Source organism: Triturus cristatus, chromosome 4_1 (genome assembly GCF_964204655.1).
Source record: "Triturus cristatus chromosome 4_1, aTriCri1.1, whole genome shotgun sequence".
In the NCBI taxonomy this organism is placed as follows: domain Eukaryota; kingdom Metazoa; phylum Chordata; class Amphibia; order Caudata; family Salamandridae; genus Triturus; species Triturus cristatus.
In genome coordinates this window covers 190,691,141-190,707,596 of record NC_140585.1, presented here as the reverse complement: position 1 = coordinate 190,707,596, position 16,456 = coordinate 190,691,141, and the positions used below count along the sequence as shown (strand labels likewise).

Sequence of the window (16,456 nt, the reverse complement as noted above, 5' to 3'; positions counted from 1 at the left end):
AAGGCAAGAAGAGTTCGATGACAGAATCAGGGCCTACTTGCCTGGACTGTAAAATGGCATAAGTGAACCATATAAAGGCGGTGGCCTTTCGTACTTAGGAATGGAATATCCGGCCCATTCATGGCGGATCAACAGAGGACATGTTAACGGTGGACGCACATGTATTTGCGTCTTCATAACTGGAACTGGAGGGAACATACATGTACTTGTAACATGCACATAGAACCGTTGGGGTCCAAGATAGGGGACATAACTGACCAGAAAAATCCATATTTCCACACTCCGGAGGTGGGGTGCGATGATGGAGTTAGCTTTGTTGAAGATGTAGTGGGTCAGGGGTTGGAGGGTGAGCCAGAGTGGATGGTGTTCATGATTTTGATGGTGTCTTCGTTGTTGACGTTGTTCCTATAGAGCATGAGGTCGGTGACTTTGGTGGGCATTGGGTCGGGGGAGTGTCGGTGTATGGTGTCGGTGTCTAGGTGTCAAAGCTGTCATGGATGGCTGCAATCTTGCAGTGGAAGAAGGTGGCCAGAGAATCGCAGAGTTCTTGCGACGGTGGGATGTCATTGGAGCTGGAGGTGGAAGGTTCTTTCACAATGTTGAAGAGCTCTTTGCCGTTGTGAGCGTTGTTGTCGATGCATTCCTTGAAGGAGGTCCTTTTGGTGGATCGGATGAGTTGGTGGTGCTTGTGTCTGGTGTTCTTGAGGGCTGCGTGGTTGTTTGGAGTCTGGTCGTGGCGCCACTGCTTCTCGAGTCTTCGGCAGGTTTGCTTGGATGTCTGGAGGTCGGTGTTGAACCAGCTGGCTCTCGTGTTGGTGCGCCTGTTTGAGGGTTTCCTGATCGGGGCAAGGGTGTTGACGCAGCCTTCGATCCATTGTCTGAAGTTGTGGGCTGCTGTGTTGGTGTCGGAGGGCTCGGGTGGAGGACCTCGGGCGAGGGAGGTGATAAGCTGGTCTTCGGTGACTTTGTTCCAGCTGCGGTGTGGGATCCGTTGCAGTTGGTTGTGTGCAGTGTGTTTCTCGAAGGAGAAGTGGATGCAGTGGTGGTTGGTCCAGTGGAGTTTGGTGGTGTAGGTGAAGGTGACGTGATTGCTGGCGGAGAAGATAGGGTCGAGGGTGTGTCCAGCAGAGTGGGTGAGTGTCGTGATGAGCTGTTTGAGTTCCAGGTTGGCGAGGTTGTCGATCAGGGTTGTGGAGTTGTCGTTTGCGTTCTCGAGGCGGATGTTCAGGTATCTGAGGAGGATGTAGTCTGTGGAGGCGAGGGCGTGAGTGCTGATGAGGTCGGTGATGGAGTTGCTGAACTGTGGTCGGGGTCCGGGGGGTCTGTAGATGAGGGTTCCTCTGAGGGTGGTGTTGTGATCGACGTGGATCTGGAAGTGTAGGTGTTCGGCCATGCTGAGGGAATCTTTGGTGTTGGTTGAAATCCTGATGGTGTTCCTGTGGATGATGTCAATTCCTCCTCCTGGTTTGATGTTTCGGTCCCTGCGGGTGATCTTGTAGCCGTCAAGGATGGCTATGGCTATGTCCGGCGCCAAGGAGGCATTCATCCAGGTCTCCATCAGAAAGCCGACGTCCGGGGGGGATGAATCGAGTAGGTCCCAGAATTCAACGGCGTGCCTGTGGACTGAGCGGGTGTTGAGTATGCATCTGAGATGGTTGTTGTTTACTTTGATGGGATTGGCAGGACGTGCAGGTGTGCGCTGGCTGGTGTATCTGCTGTTTCGGCAGGTTAAGGGTCCGTGGGTGAGCTTTGGGGTGGCCTGGAAGCAGGTGGAGGTTCGGCCGACGTTGAGTGCGTGGAGGATGTTAGTGTCGTAGTGGCATCGGGAGTTTTGGCTCTCGCGGTGGCTAGGGGGTATGGCGCTGGGCACGGTCCAGGCGTGGATGGGCGCAGACGGGCTTGCTTTAGGCGCGCCTTCGGCACACCAGCAGCTCGTCCGCTGCGTGACCACGAGGCCGCCATAAGAAGGGAAGGGGGGAAGTGCGATCAGCTGGGAGGCAGGATCGGCAGTGGAGGGGGCGGGGCCAAAGGGAATCAGCGGCAGGAAAATGGCGATCGACCCACGGAGAATGTGAACTGAACAACAACACAACAATAGCCTTAGCACACGCTAGTAAAGGAATTCCGTGGTTGCCAGAAACCATTCGCTCCCTGGTAGTTTTAGGGGGCTAGTAGTGGCACTGTGAGCTAGTTGGTCTCTAGACCAACATATCCTGTGGGGTTACTTGGAATCAGTCTAGGCACCTCACCCAAATTTGATGTTGTCTGCAAACGTGCAGATCCTACGGATCTGAAATGTTTTTGTGCTTTTGCACAAAACAATGAAGGGGTTGCTTGTACGCTCTACTGTTGTTTAATATTGTATGGTATTTTTAAAACATGGTTCTTTTTAAAAGACTATAGCATGTCTGCAGCACAGAATAAATGTACAATGAATCTCACGCCTCCATGGACCACATTCTCCATTGAGATTTGGGGGCCCAAAAGGTGTTTGCGCCTGTTTTATTCTCCCCTGGGTCACAATGATATTACAAAAGGACTTGCATATGCTTGTTTGTCGTCTTCTCTAATACCGATAGTGCTGGCGCATATGTAGTGCCAGCGCTATCATGAGAGGGAGTTCCCTCATTAGTATGTGGGTCTGGATCCATGGAATTGAGGGAATCGCTTTGCCTCTGTGCCTGCCCAGTATTTTGGATGTGGACACATAGGCAAACCTGCCATAGGGATGGGCACTAAAAGTGTGCCACAAAAATGTGGTGCATTTGCAGTGTGCCACCTAAAAGCAGCTCTCTTGAGTGGAGAAAGGGGACCACCTCCCAGAGATCACCCTGGAGGAGGGTGCAATCACTCACTGCACCTGCCTGCAAGGCGCTCTCTCTCTCATCTTCATGCCGCCTACACTGTGAAACATGGAGCAGCTTTGAAGCAGCCACTTCATATTTTACTTGAAGGTGCTTCCCCAAGGGCTGCGCATGTTTGTGACTGCACATTCTTTGTAATGGGGCGCACTGTCCCTGTTTGCACCTGGCGCACCTTTTGAAATGCGTACTGTGGCGCAAAGAGGGAAAGTGCACCATATTCATAATACGACCCATGGTCTGTCCCATGTTTTCTAAGTTTAATGATCCTAGAATTATTTGCTCATGGAATTTTATGTACTGATGGATTTTACTGTATTGTAGCAGACTTTATGCAGAGTTTTCTGACTCTGGTGAGACTCTGAAATGCTCGGTTAGGCTTTACAAAAATGATATTATCCATCTGCTCAGTCGGGGTCCTTGACATGGAAAAGGCAGTTCTCGTTATTCAATAGAACTCTGAAAAGACGAGAAAATATACTTGACATTGCGGGCAATTAAACATTACACCTAAAATTAACATTCTTAGTTAGGGGACCTATTTACACAAGCATTTTAGAGTTCATAAGGTAGTAATCGTTTACCTACTCTTACATGCCTTTGTGAATTGGCACAAAACATCTAAAATTGGAGTTAAATGGGGATATTTAGGGAAGGGCTGTTATTCTCTTTGTACTTCTACTAATAAGGAGCTGGATATTTCAGGGCCAATTCACAAAAGAATGAAAAAGTATGTCAAAGACTATTGTTGTAGAGCAACTTCCCGTACTCATAAACGCTTACATGAATTGTCCCCAAAGTAGGTGTGGCATAGGTCATAGAAGAAAGTCAATGCTTTATGAAATTAAATGTTGCACATTATTAATTTCAAAGAGGCCATCCTGGCCATACAATAACATTAGCTTTCTAAAGTCTAAATGGGCTTGGTTAACAAAGAAGGGAATCTATATTTCCAGATTTACACCTATGTGAAGGATTAGATTTACAACCTTTCGTGATTCACAAACATTGCCAGGAATTGGTCGGGACAGGTGCACCAGGTGTAGTTTTCCACACATATTCCTGGGATAGTTATGTGACTTTCCCTGCAGAACCCTATTCCCATTGTCTTGAGTTCTCCGTATCTGAGAATTCCACACAGGGAGAAGAGAACGCCAAGGTGGAAGCTCACATTTCTTTTCTCTCTGAGTGAATACTATATTACCTATGGAGAAACCCCTCCTCTACATGCCCAGTGAATCTGGTGTGATCCTTTCCACTCCCCACCCTGGAAAGGGATTTAGGCCAGTCCTAGGTTGTTGTAAAAATTATGCCATTTACATGGAGGAAAGGGGAATAAGAAGAGCTCATTTTAGATGAATCTTCTTTACAATGTTGCTATTCACTTTCTAAAGCTAATAAATAGGGTGACAGAACAATAGATGTAACCAGGCAGCAAACAATGATAATGAAATAAATACACATTCTAATTTGCATTAAGTATTTACTTAGAAGTAATCAAAATCCTGTTGCAGTGATTTGTAACAAGACACAAAGATGGACATACCGTAATATGCAAATAATGTAGTTTTCAGGCTGGTTTTATAAAGTGTTTAAAGTTTCCTGGGCCTCATTTATGAGAAGTGACGCATCGCTGCGTGAAAGCAGCGATGCGTCACTTCTCAGTGCGCCCTCCTTGCAACACCAATGATGCGTCATATTAATAATATGATGCATCATGGTGCAAGGAAGGACAGATACGTCAGTATAACTGACGCATCTGTCGGCGCAAAAAGTGGCGCATTGCTGGAGTTGTGTCGGAAGCCTGACGCAACTCCAGCAATGTTCCTTTCACATGGGGCAAGCTCCATGTGAAAGGGCCTGCGTCACCCTTATGCCTGCCATGCGGCAGGCGTAAGGTTTTGACGCATTGGCGTCCTAGAAGTGACGCAGCGAATCTCATAGATTTTGCTGTGCCACTCCTACGACCCTTCCTTGCGGGGGAACGCCCACCCTGCATACATTATACCTGGAGCAGGTATAATGTAGCGCAGGGGTTTATGAAGTGACGCATCTACCTAGATGCGTCACTTCATAAATATGGTGCAACATGGCACATGTTTTACGCCACTGGTGCGTCACAAAAAGTGACACACCGGTGCCGTAAAAGTGACGCAGGAGCCCCCCTGTGCTTACTGCTGTTCTTCTGTAGCAGTCAGCCACGCCACCAACGTACAATGCCTTTAATTGTTGCCCTTTTGTTTGGCCATAGACATCGACTGTACAAACAAGGGATGCTTTTAAGGTTGTTCTTTTTGTTGATCAAAAGTTCGGACAGGTGCATTTCACAAAGTCAATAGGTGTAGTGCAGAGGTCTTCAAACTTTTGGGTGCCGAGACCCCCCTGTCAACATTTTCAGTCGTAAGGACCCCCCTCCTGATAAACATTTCTAAACCTGTAGGCAGGGCTTCTGGAATTACAAGGCAGGTGAGGACCAAATTACACGACAGGCTTGACTAAATTGTGTGGGAAGAAAATTTAAATAATGTTATGTGATGCAGCGTTATTTTGGGATAGAATGTCTTCATTATTTTGATTTTTTTTGCACACAGTAACACTGAGGAAAGATTTCACCCCATCAGTACCAGTTTAAAACCAAAATACAGCAATTAACATCAGAAAGATGTCTAGTCAACCTTTGTGATGGGCTTTCCACTCCGCAGGAATACGTGCTGCCACATTAGAAGCTCACCTGGCCCTAGCCGGGAGCAGCAGGGGTCCCTTAAAACCCTGGCGGTCTTGTGCAGAGTTGAGTAATTTACCCATGCCACTTTCCTCCCACCCATCCCTCTCTCCTCTCCTCTCCTCTCCCAATCCTGGATCCCTCTCTCACTTTGCAGGCCATTTTCTTTCACCCCTTCTTACAACTTCTAAACTCTACCCATTTGACTTCTCACTTCACCCTTAATCACCTCTTGCCATTCTGCCTTTTCACTGCCCTCATCTCTAACAGTTTCTCGCATTTATCTCATGGCCTCTCTGGCCCTGTCACCTCCCGTGCCCATCTGCACTTCTCATTCATCTCAAGTCTCTCCGTTCAAATTGTTGTCTATTTGTATCTTACATCTATCCAGTCCCCCATTCATCTTTCACATCTATCCTTTGTTTTTTCACACCTTCTTGAACCAATGTCCCTCTCCCCTGTTACCTCAGCACCAGTGCTTAATTTGAGCAGGTGGTTTCCGTTGCTCCGCACTGGCACCTAATTGTGCACACTGGCAATATGAACATCTGCCACATGCCACTTGATGGCTCTGTCTGTGTAATTTAGAGATGAGCAGAACCGCTGTTTATTAATTCAATATACATTAAAAACGATAAACTCCTGACATCCATGCCATTTTTATAGCTTTGGGGGCTTGAAATAGTCACACTTGTACAGTGTTATTATTGGTAGTTGCATAGGTATTGTCATTGGCCGCACATGCAAGGCAATGGGTGGGTGGTTAAAGTTGCAGTGGCCTACTGGTGAGGTTCCTGGAACATGTTTAATTACAAATTAATCACTGCTCAGCACCCACCCCAGTACTCCCTCTTCCCCTATCGCTGCTGTCCCTCACCAATGTCGCATCAAATTACTTTTTAGGTCACAGATCATCTCTCAGCTATCTTCTCTCACAGTTTGACAGTAGCCCTCCTCTGTGCCCTCAACTTTCCCTCACACTCACTTCTTGCGTGTCCGCACTTCCCTTCGGCACTTCACATTTCTCCTCATCCCTGACCTCTTCAATCAAATTCCCTCACTCCCTTGCTGTCCTTTCTCTTCCTCTCATCTCTCCTCACCGAGCACACAGGTTGGACCCGTATGCTCCTCTATGCCTGTGCCACTCTGCTTATTGTTCCCTAATTCAGGAAGGCACAAATTGTCTGTCTTGCTGTTTTGTTGCAGGCCACACCGTTATGGAACGTCCCCCCTCCTTTGCTTCGCTCCACCAAGAATCTATTATCGTTTAGGAAGATATAAAAGCCTGACTCTATGCTCTGTAGGTCACCCCATTTGGCTGGTTCTCCTTCCCCTTCTGTATGTTTCTCATTTGCCTTCAGGCAGCAGATGGCTATTAGCCCCAGGACACCTTTTGGAAATAGCAGCACACTACAAATGTAAATAATAATAGTGGTAGGCAGAAGCATGGGAGCGACTAGACCCAAACTTCGCGAGGGGGCCTACACTCCCAGGCAGGGCTGGCCATAGCACTGGCCACACACGGCGCAACAGTCTTTTTTGGTGCCGCATCCCCGTTTCCTCCTTCTCCATAAATTCCCTCACTACCACTCACCAACAAAGCACATCATCTCTCTGTAGCACCTTTCTGACAAACATTTTTTTTTTATAGTGCTACTCCGTTTACTCTCAGTTCTGTGATCTGCATAGTACATGTTCTTTGTAGCAGGCACATTAAACCTCTGCACTCTGTGGATGAGAAGTGGGCCCATGTGAGTGCATGGTGAGTGATGCAACAGTGTGAGAGTAGGGAAAGAGGAGTGACTGCAGGGTGAGTGAGGTGACCATGAATTTGGGTGCGGATGTAAGTGCAGAGTTGGACGAATGAATGCATGATTAATGATGGTCTTGTTTGAGCAAGTTGCAAATTGAGCAGTGAGGGGACAGGTGAATGAGGTGTCACATGAGTGCAGATGAGTGGTGTGACTGCAGGCTGAGGTACAGGGTGAACAACGCAAGTGCATTGTGATTGCAGTGATCACTGTGAGTGCAGTGTGAGAGGGTGAATGATGTGAGTGCATGGTGATCAGTGGGAGTGCATTGTGATCGCTGTGAGTGCAGGGTGAGCGTGAAAGTGAAGTGCGAGAATGAGAAGTGAGTTCTCTGAATGCAGGGTGCATTCCCAAACACTTGAAGTAACTCAGCATATTATTGACGGCAGCGTAGGGTTTAAGCTATAAGTTAAACTATTGCCATTATGACATTAATCAGGGATCGAGGAAATAAATAATATGCTGATCCTGCAACACACTTCCAGTCCTATGGTTAGGGTTGCCTGCTCATTATTTTGATGTCCCAGGCGGTACAAAAATAAGCAGTCACCTAAAGCTGTATATTTCAGCACTCATCTGTGCGTACTTGGAACAGCAAATATAAATAGAAAGCACTTTTAATTGTGTTCTAGGGCTGCCTCAATGATCCATGACTGATAATTAAAGGGAACAAAGACAGAAAAGTCACATTACGAATGAATGCATATGATTTTATTTACAATCCCATTTAGTGTCAAGAGGAGGCCTTTTCAGGCCCTTTAAACATCAAATGGCTGGTATTTTTCTTCTTGCAACCCTACTTTATATTTATTTTCATGAAATGCATTCTCACACTACTGCAGTAATTGTAAAATACAAATGTAAGGAAAAGGCAGAATTGGGGCCCAGGGGGTACTGGAACTAGAAGAAAAAAAAACTAAGCCTCAGTAACCACTTTACAAAAGGTATGTAAATCTGCAAATGGTCCTTAACGACCTGTGGAAAAACTCAGGAGATAAGACTGCAGACAGCCCAGCGGAGCCCACAGCAGCTCGAGCTGAGAGACACTACGGGGGAGGAGGGGGGCTGAATCCCTTGTTGTGCCTGGGCAGAAGTGTGACCGGGAATGCGCGACCCCCTTTCCATCATTTCACGGCCCCCCTGGGGGTCGCGCCCCACACTTTGAAGACCCCTGGTGTAGTGGCTTATAATTGCAACGTAAGATGAACCTATAGCTTTTGATATAGCTGTTTTTATTTTGTTTCTTAACAATAAAAGACTTGCATTATGCTGCCATGCTTTGATCCTAATTCTAACCATGTAGTCAAACGTTGCCCTATACAGCTAAAGGTTGTGAACAGTTGAGGTTGCCCACATAGCCTGGTTTGCATTCAAGCCCCAGGATACGTCCTGCACCCAACCTCTATTGTGGCTAACCCCAACTGTGCATGGCTCTCAGATGTGTGTAGTGAGGATTGGCTGAACTAAATGCTGGGCAGCAAGGCCATAGGCCCAATCCACCACCCACCATGTGGCTTCTCCTCAGCATTTATAATTACTCTGTTTATTTTAATTCATTTTTCGGTTGGCTGACCCACTTCAGGGATTCACCACAGACCTATTGACTCTCTGGTTCAATTTGTCAACCAATCAATCAGTTTCTTACAAGTGTGACTTCTCACCCGTGAGGATCTCAAGGCACTGGCCGCTGGGTGGAGGGGGGGCTGGGTCTACGGTTCAGTCGAAGAGCCAGGTCTTTCGGTCCATCCTGAAATGCGGCAGCAATGGTGATTGCCTGAGTTGCAGAGGCAGGTAGTTCCAGGTCTTCACAGTGAGATAGGTGAAGGATCTTCCTCCAGCCGTGGACTTGCAGATCCGTGGGATGGTGGCCAGGGCCAGTTGGGTGGGCGGAGATGTCTGGTGGGACTGTAGAAGTAGAGGCAGTGTTCGAGCTATGCAGGTCCGGTGTTGTGTAGGGCTTTGTAGGCATGCATGAGAAGCCTGACAGTGATTCTCTTGTAGACAGGTAGCCAGTGATGGCCTCTCAGGTGGCTGGTGTTGTGGTTGCAGTGTGGGATGTTCAAGATGAGTATAGTGGAGGTTTTCTGGATGATCTGCAGTTTTTCTTTGAGTTTCTGGGTGGTGCCAGCATAGGGTCCTTTGCCGTAGTCAAGTCTGCTGCTGATGAGTTCATGGGTGAGCATTTTCCTGGACTGAATGGGGATCAACTTGAAGATCTGAGGCAGCGTGTGTGGAAGCAGGAGGATGAGATTGCATTTATTTGTCTGGTCATTGAGAGCAAGGAGTCCAGGATGATGTTGAAGTTTTGTGCATGGTCCGTGGGTGTGGGGGGGTTCCGAGTGCTGCAGGCCGCCAAGAGTTGTCCCAGGTGGAAGGGCAGGAGCCCAGGATGAGAACTTTGGTCATGGCAGAGTTAAGCTTGAGGCAGCTGTCCTTTATCCAGGTGGTAACTGCCTTTATCACGTCATGGAAGTTGCTCTTGGCAGCTGTGGGTTCGTCTGTGAGGGAGAGAATCAGCTGAGTGTCGTCAGCATCAGGAGACGATGTTGAGTCCGTGGCTTCTGACGATAGCTACAAGTGGGGCCATGTAGATGTTGAAAAGGGTGGGGCTCAGGGAAGATGCAGCTGATCTTTGTGGGTTGTGATTTGAATGGTGAAAGTCTGACTCTCTGCATTCAGCCGGTGAGGAAGGAGCAGATCCATCCTAGGGCTTTGTCGCAGATGCTGACCTCCTGGAGTCTTGTGCAGTGGGTGTGTTGGGAGACGGTGTTGAAGGCTGCTGAGAGGTCCAGGAGGATGAGGGCTGCAGTCTCGCCTCAGTCAAGGATGATAGGGATGTCGTCTGGTCCAGGATGTTTGTGTTTTGACGAACTCTCCGAGTCAGGCGTTGATGGCTTTCTCGATGACTTTGGCTGGGAAGTGGAGCAGAGATATGGGTCTGTCGTTCTTGAGGTCCGTCGGGTCAGCAGTAGGTTTCTTCAGCGGGCGGTTGATCTCTGTGTGCTCCCAGTCTTCTAGAAAAGTTGCTGACTCGATAGAGTAGTTGATGGTGCAGCGGAGTACTGGTGCAAAGGAGGAGATGGCTCTGTTGAAGATGTATTGAGGTCAGTGATCCGAGGGGGCTCTGGAGTGGATGCTCTTCAAGATCTTGAAGGTGTCATCAGAGGTGAGGGTAGTCTAGTTGGTTAAGGTCTACTGGGGGCTGGAGCCGTTGGGTGCAGTAATTGTGCATTGGGTGGGTGAGTCTTGGGTTGCAAAGGTGGAGTAGGTCTCCTTGACCTTGCGGTGGAAGAAGGTGGCGAGGTTGTCACAGTGGTCTTGGGACAGGGGATGTCTGCTTTCGCTGTGCTGGGTTTGGTGAATTCTTTGACTACAGTGAAGAGTTCTTTACTGTTGTGTGCAGTGGCATTAATGTGTTCCTCAATGGCTGCTTTCATTGTTGTTCTGATGAGGCGGTGGTTTGTGGTGACAGTGAATTTGAAGGCTGCGTGGTCTGCCATGATCGTGTTGCTCCTCCATCTTTTCTTGAGCCGTCTGCAGGTGCACCTGGACTCTTGGAGGGCGGGGGAGAACCAGCTGGCTTTCTTGGAGGACTGTTTGCCTGAGGGTTTCTTGAGTGGGGATCAGTGTGTTGGCACAATTGGAGATCCAGCAGTGGAGATTGAGTGCTGAGGTGTTGGCGTCTGTGGATGTCTATGGTGGGGTCTTGCTGAGGGAGGTGGTGAGCTGGTCTTCGGTGACCCTGTTCCACCTTCTGCAAGGATTGTGGTAAGCATGGTGGTGTATGGTGGATTTGGTGAAGAAGAAGTGGACGCAGTTGTGGGCAGTCCAGTGTGGCTCAGAGGTGTGGCTGACAGAGATGCTCTTGCTTGCGGAGAAGATGGGATTGAGCGTGTGCCCTGATAAGTGGATTGGCGTTGTGACCAGATGTTTGAGTCCAATGGTGGCAAGGGTATCCAGTAGGGATGAGGTGTTGTGGTCTTCGAGGTTGGAAATTGAGGTCACCAAGGAGGATGTAGTCCATTGAGGCAAGAGCGTGGTGAGCAATGAAGTCGGCCATGGCTTCGATGAAAGGTGGCAGGGCCTGGGAGATCTGTAGATGAGGGTGCCGCAGAGGGTGGCGTTCGGGTTGGTTTGGATCTTTGGAAGTGGAGGTGCTCCAAGTCGGGTGAGTGGTCATTGGAGCTGGTTGTGAGATAGAGGGCATTTTTTTGTACAATGGCGATGACTCCTCCTGGTTAGTTGACACTGTCCTTGTGGATGATTTTGTATCTATCGGGAGTAGAGGTTACGATGTCTGCGGTTGAGCTAGAGTTCCTCCAGGTCTCTGTGAAGACAGTGACGTTGGGAAAGGTGGAGTCAAGCAGGTACCAGATATCCACAGCCTGTTTTTTGAGGGAGTGGGTGTTGAGTAGGATACATATGAGGTGGTTGGGTCGGGTTCTAGAGGGTCGTGCGGTCGGTCGGTCTGGGTGTGCAGAGGCCAGCGAAGGTGCAGTTGCAGGTGTGACTTGTGTGTTCCTAGTGATGTGAGGTGGCAGGCGGAGTGGCATCTGGTACTGTGGGTGTGGAGGGTGCTGGTGTCGCAGTGGTGGATGGCCTGAGGACCAGAGTTCGTAGCGTTGGGCGTGGTCCAGAAGCAGACGGGCACGGACAGGCTTGCCTTTGGCACACCTTCAGCGTGCTAGCGGCTGCCATTAAGCAGCATTTGGGGAAGGGATGGACAGCTGGGAGGCGGGAAAAGCAGTAAGTGAGAAAACGTTGCTGGAGAGGTGGCCGGTCCATGGGGGACGAGCAGCGGTGAGGACATGGCGAGAAAAAAGGTGCAAAATGTGCAGAAGTGTAGAAAGAGAAAGAAAGTGACAGAAAGGCAGAAAAGATTAAATTAAGGAAAAGACGACACAGAGGAGAAAAGTTACAAGGCGGAAAATAGAGGCCAGAGCAGAGATGCACCCCACTGGACCAACAGGGATGAGGTGCAGGCGGGTGCCTGCGGTGGAGAAGTGCGTTGAACTCAGGACCTGGAAAGGTCAAGGGGCACCAGCTACCAGGCGGTGCAGTGCTGTGCGGGAAGCTACGTGCTGACAATATATGGTCCACAGACCTGTTTCTAGGTCTGTATACTCCAGGTCTTCCTATACCACACTGACCAACTTTGACCAAGTGGTTCTAAGAAACCTGAAGTCAAAAGTTTGTTTGAAGCTGGAATTTTGGGCTGCATTGACCCCCATATTGTTCTGGAGCTGACGGAATGCTTTGCCTCATCCTTTGATTTCCATCAGTAATGTTTCTGACCATTCGGTGTTGAATGTCCCAAACTACACAATGGAGACTGCAAAAGATAAGTTTCTGTACAGACAGCACTGTTTTCCAAAGTTACTTTTGTTGTCTTAGTTGATATCAGCAGCTCCCTGCCCATGTTTCTTCATGTATATCAACAGCCAGCTCAATAATGGGTGGTTGGACCATGCAGTTGAATAATATGTCTTCGAATTAGGTAATCATAGACTGACTATTGTGTCATATTTATGTGGTGCTTGAAATGGGTCCCTCTGGTAAGGAGTATGAGATATTTAAACTACATTTCTAGGTGGTAACGTTTCTGGACTTTACCTGGGGCTAAGTCCAGTTTCTCTGGTCCTCATTACCTGCATTGGATTGTCTAGCTTCAGATAGCTGGCATGTGAGGCCACATAGATCTGACTGCAGAGTTCTAACTACCATTCAGGAGTCTGCTTTGCCTTGAGTGGCAGCAGGAAATACTGGAACTGGTGTGTACTTTACATTTCTCTCCCTCTCGAAGTCCTGCCATAAGAAATGGTAAGCACAATTAGGGCAAAGGGTTTGTTTGAAATCAAAAGTGTGAAATTTGCCCCCACTTGTAGAGCAAAATAAAAGTTACTCTTCAGACACTGAAAGGCCCTGGCGGGTAATTGCCATGAAGCCTATTGCATTAGGGTAATTACTATGACCAGGACTGAGAAAGCGCTCATGAAGCAAATTTTCCAGGGGGAGGCGAGGGAGACTGTGTAAGTCCTTTGCCTCCATGCAGGGAAATATTGCAGCCCCCACCCTTTCAGGTGCTCCGAAAACGTTAGGTTGCCCCAATTCAGGCTAACACCAATGAATAGCTGTGAGACATGGGAGGCTCTGGGGCCCCTCATCACAGTCTGCATTTTGCATTATGCCACTGCCTGCAGGTTTCTGCTTACCACAGATCTGAATTTAAATCGCCCACACCTCTGTAGGAAGAGAAGCTTAATGCATCCATCCCCTCTGCCACCGGCAGAAGTCACTTACTTAGGGGCAGAATAGGAATTGACAGTGAGTTGTGTGAGATGTGTGTTTGTTGGGCAGCAGTGGCCAGTATTACAATTTGTATGCCTTAAAATAAAAGACAGCTTCCCCAACTTGGTGCTTTGCAGAAGTTTAAAGAAATATTTGAAAATGCAAATGTCTTGCTATTACAGACTTCTGTAAATGTATGAATTATCCAAAACTAATTTTGCCCATCCCTCTGACACCAATATGTTCTGTATGTATATGTGACATAGCAGATTGTCTAAAGAGAAACACCTGGAATCCTGTTTGTGGTTCTGCAGTTCTCGCTTACCTCTGTTATTCTCCCTTCTTGGTTGCAGGTGAAAGAAGCCCTAGAGTTATGGCCATTTCCTACCTTCATCACACCACTACCAACGCTCCAGACTTGGAAGATTATTACACTTTTGATGAAGATTATAATGTCACAGCATCTAAAGCTAATATTGAATATCAGATCGTCCTTTGCTCCTTTGCTGGCATCGCACTGTTTGGGGTTTTCGGGAACGCAGTGGTTCTCTGGTACCTTGCTTTCTCCATCCGTAGGAGCCCGTTCACCGTCTACATCCTAAACCTGGCAATTGCAGATTTTATCTACCTCCTCATGTTCATCCTGTTGATAGCATTGTCTATACTGCGTGATCATGGAGTCATCGAGAAATATCTCTTTACTGACGTTCAGGAGGATTTGTTTCTTTTGGGGTACATCACCAGCCAGGACCTCCTTACAGCCATCAGCCTGGAGAGGTGTCTTTCGGTTAAGTTCCCCATCTGGTATAGATGCCGCAGGAACAAGCACCAGTCAACTGTTGTATGTGCTGCTACCTGGGTCTTTGCTTGTGCCCCTATGGCAGTGAAGTATGTTTTCGATAGTGAGGAGATTTGGTTCATATTTTTTGCACTACAAACAATTTCAAATTTAATGATTTGCCTTCCACTGATACTTCTGTCCAACTTGGCATTGGCCATTCAGATCTGCAGGTCCTCTCGAAGACGTCATCCACCAAGAGTGTACATACTCATCCTCAGCACTGTTGTTGCCTTCCTGATTTTTTGTGCTCCTCTGTCGCTGTTCAACTTCCTACACCAGTTTAATATCTACTATTTTGAATATTCACACCTAGCCATTTTATCCTGCACCATCAACAGTAGCCTAAATCCTGTTATTTACTGTCTTGTTGGAAGTCTCAGAGGTCAACGGATCAAATGTTCCATCACTACTGCTCTAAAGAGGGCCTTTAAAGAACATTCAGAGTCACTCTAGCAACAACAATATGCCGTGCCCAACATCTTCAGGCATCCTTCATACTGTCCATATATATCAAATATCAATCACCTCCCTTCACATCCAGATACCCTAAGATTGACTTTAAAACAACTTAAGAGGGGCAGTCCGGACAGATTATGGGCAAACGATATTTTTATTTTTGAAAATGATTATTGACATTTAAAAAATTATTGCCAGGAAATATGTGTGGCGCAAAACAAGCAATCAGATAACGAATCAACTTTTCTTGTCTGAAACTTCTAATTTAATTTACCAGCATGCACAAGACTATGATGAATGAGTAACAAGTAAAAAACCTCATGTAAACAGACTGGATCACCATTAAAGAACAGTCTGTAGTGAAGGGATTGACTATGGAAAGAAGAATAGGCTTTCATATAATTGAGCTAGTAGTATGCCAACGTTTGAAATGCATCCCATGCAAGGACAGATAGCATAGTGCTTCAGAAACAAGAAAGAAGTTATTGGGTTAGTTTAGTTTCACTATTGTCTGATGAGAATACTCTATTGAGGTTGCCATCTATGAACCTCTGGTTAAGAAGATAATTTGCTTCACAGTTTGTATAACAATGTGGATCAAGACTTATCCTGCAAGCAAGTTGTGTCAATGAAAGTGTCCCCTTATGTAGCCACAGATACATATATGCAATTGGAGTTATTGTGTGTTGTTCACAAACACGGCGAGAGAAACTGTGGACGTAGAGTGGATGCAATATGTGATGACTAAACACTATTTGTATCACATGTGAAATTGTTTGATTATCGCTGCAGCTTTATATGTTTTGGGGATCAAATGGAGCATATCTCCATCCTCTTTGTATCCTTTACAACTGCTTCATTTTATAGTTCTCACTTTTGTCCATCAAATACATTTACTGGGCAGTTGATACATAAACCATAAAATGATGCTAGAATCAACTATTACATGTTGAAATGCGCAATCAATTTCCAACAAAAAATGTGTGAAATTATAGAAGGACATTAAGAAACATATTCCTGATATTAAATCAAAAGAGGTCTACTTAGGACATAGAACAACAGCAAATAAAGATGATGTGTCAATTCTAGGTGGTTTTGCATATATCACCTTAAGAATGTATAAGCAAGCATAGTTTTATGGATCTGTGTAGAAGTAAAGTTTTACATTTGGCTCAGTGTATAAAATTTACATCTTAAGTTAGCATGAATATTAGTTTGCTGAGGCCGATCACATCAATTAAAGCTATTGTTCCTCATGTACTATCATCTGTTCCATTAATAGACAGTAGCCAGTTAACCAAATTCTTAATGGAGCCAGCAAATTTCTCACTTTCACATGTTTGACTGCAGTTGATACAAGTCTGGGCCACAGCATATTTCATACACACTTGTGCCTGATCTAAGGGCCTTCACTATTCAAGAGCTCTATGTTTAGTGTTGTTAAAGGGTACCTGACAAAATGTCGACACTCAAAATA

General features: G+C 46.8%; 1 protein-coding gene across 1 annotated transcript in view; it reads left to right on the top strand.

Moving 5' to 3' along the window:
• The window catches only part of LOC146853929 (proto-oncogene Mas-like), a 70,470-nt gene extending 54,407 nt beyond the window's left edge, over window positions 1–16,063 (top strand). Inside the window, exon 2 of the mRNA XM_085650459.1 lies at window positions 14,036–16,063. Coding sequence (XP_085506585.1) covers window positions 14,056–14,976 — 921 coding nt within the window. The 5' untranslated portion in view covers window positions 14,036–14,055 and the 3' untranslated portion in view covers window positions 14,977–16,063. The remainder of the gene's footprint in view (window positions 1–14,035) is intronic.
• The last annotated feature ends 393 nt before the right edge of the window (window positions 16,064–16,456 follow it).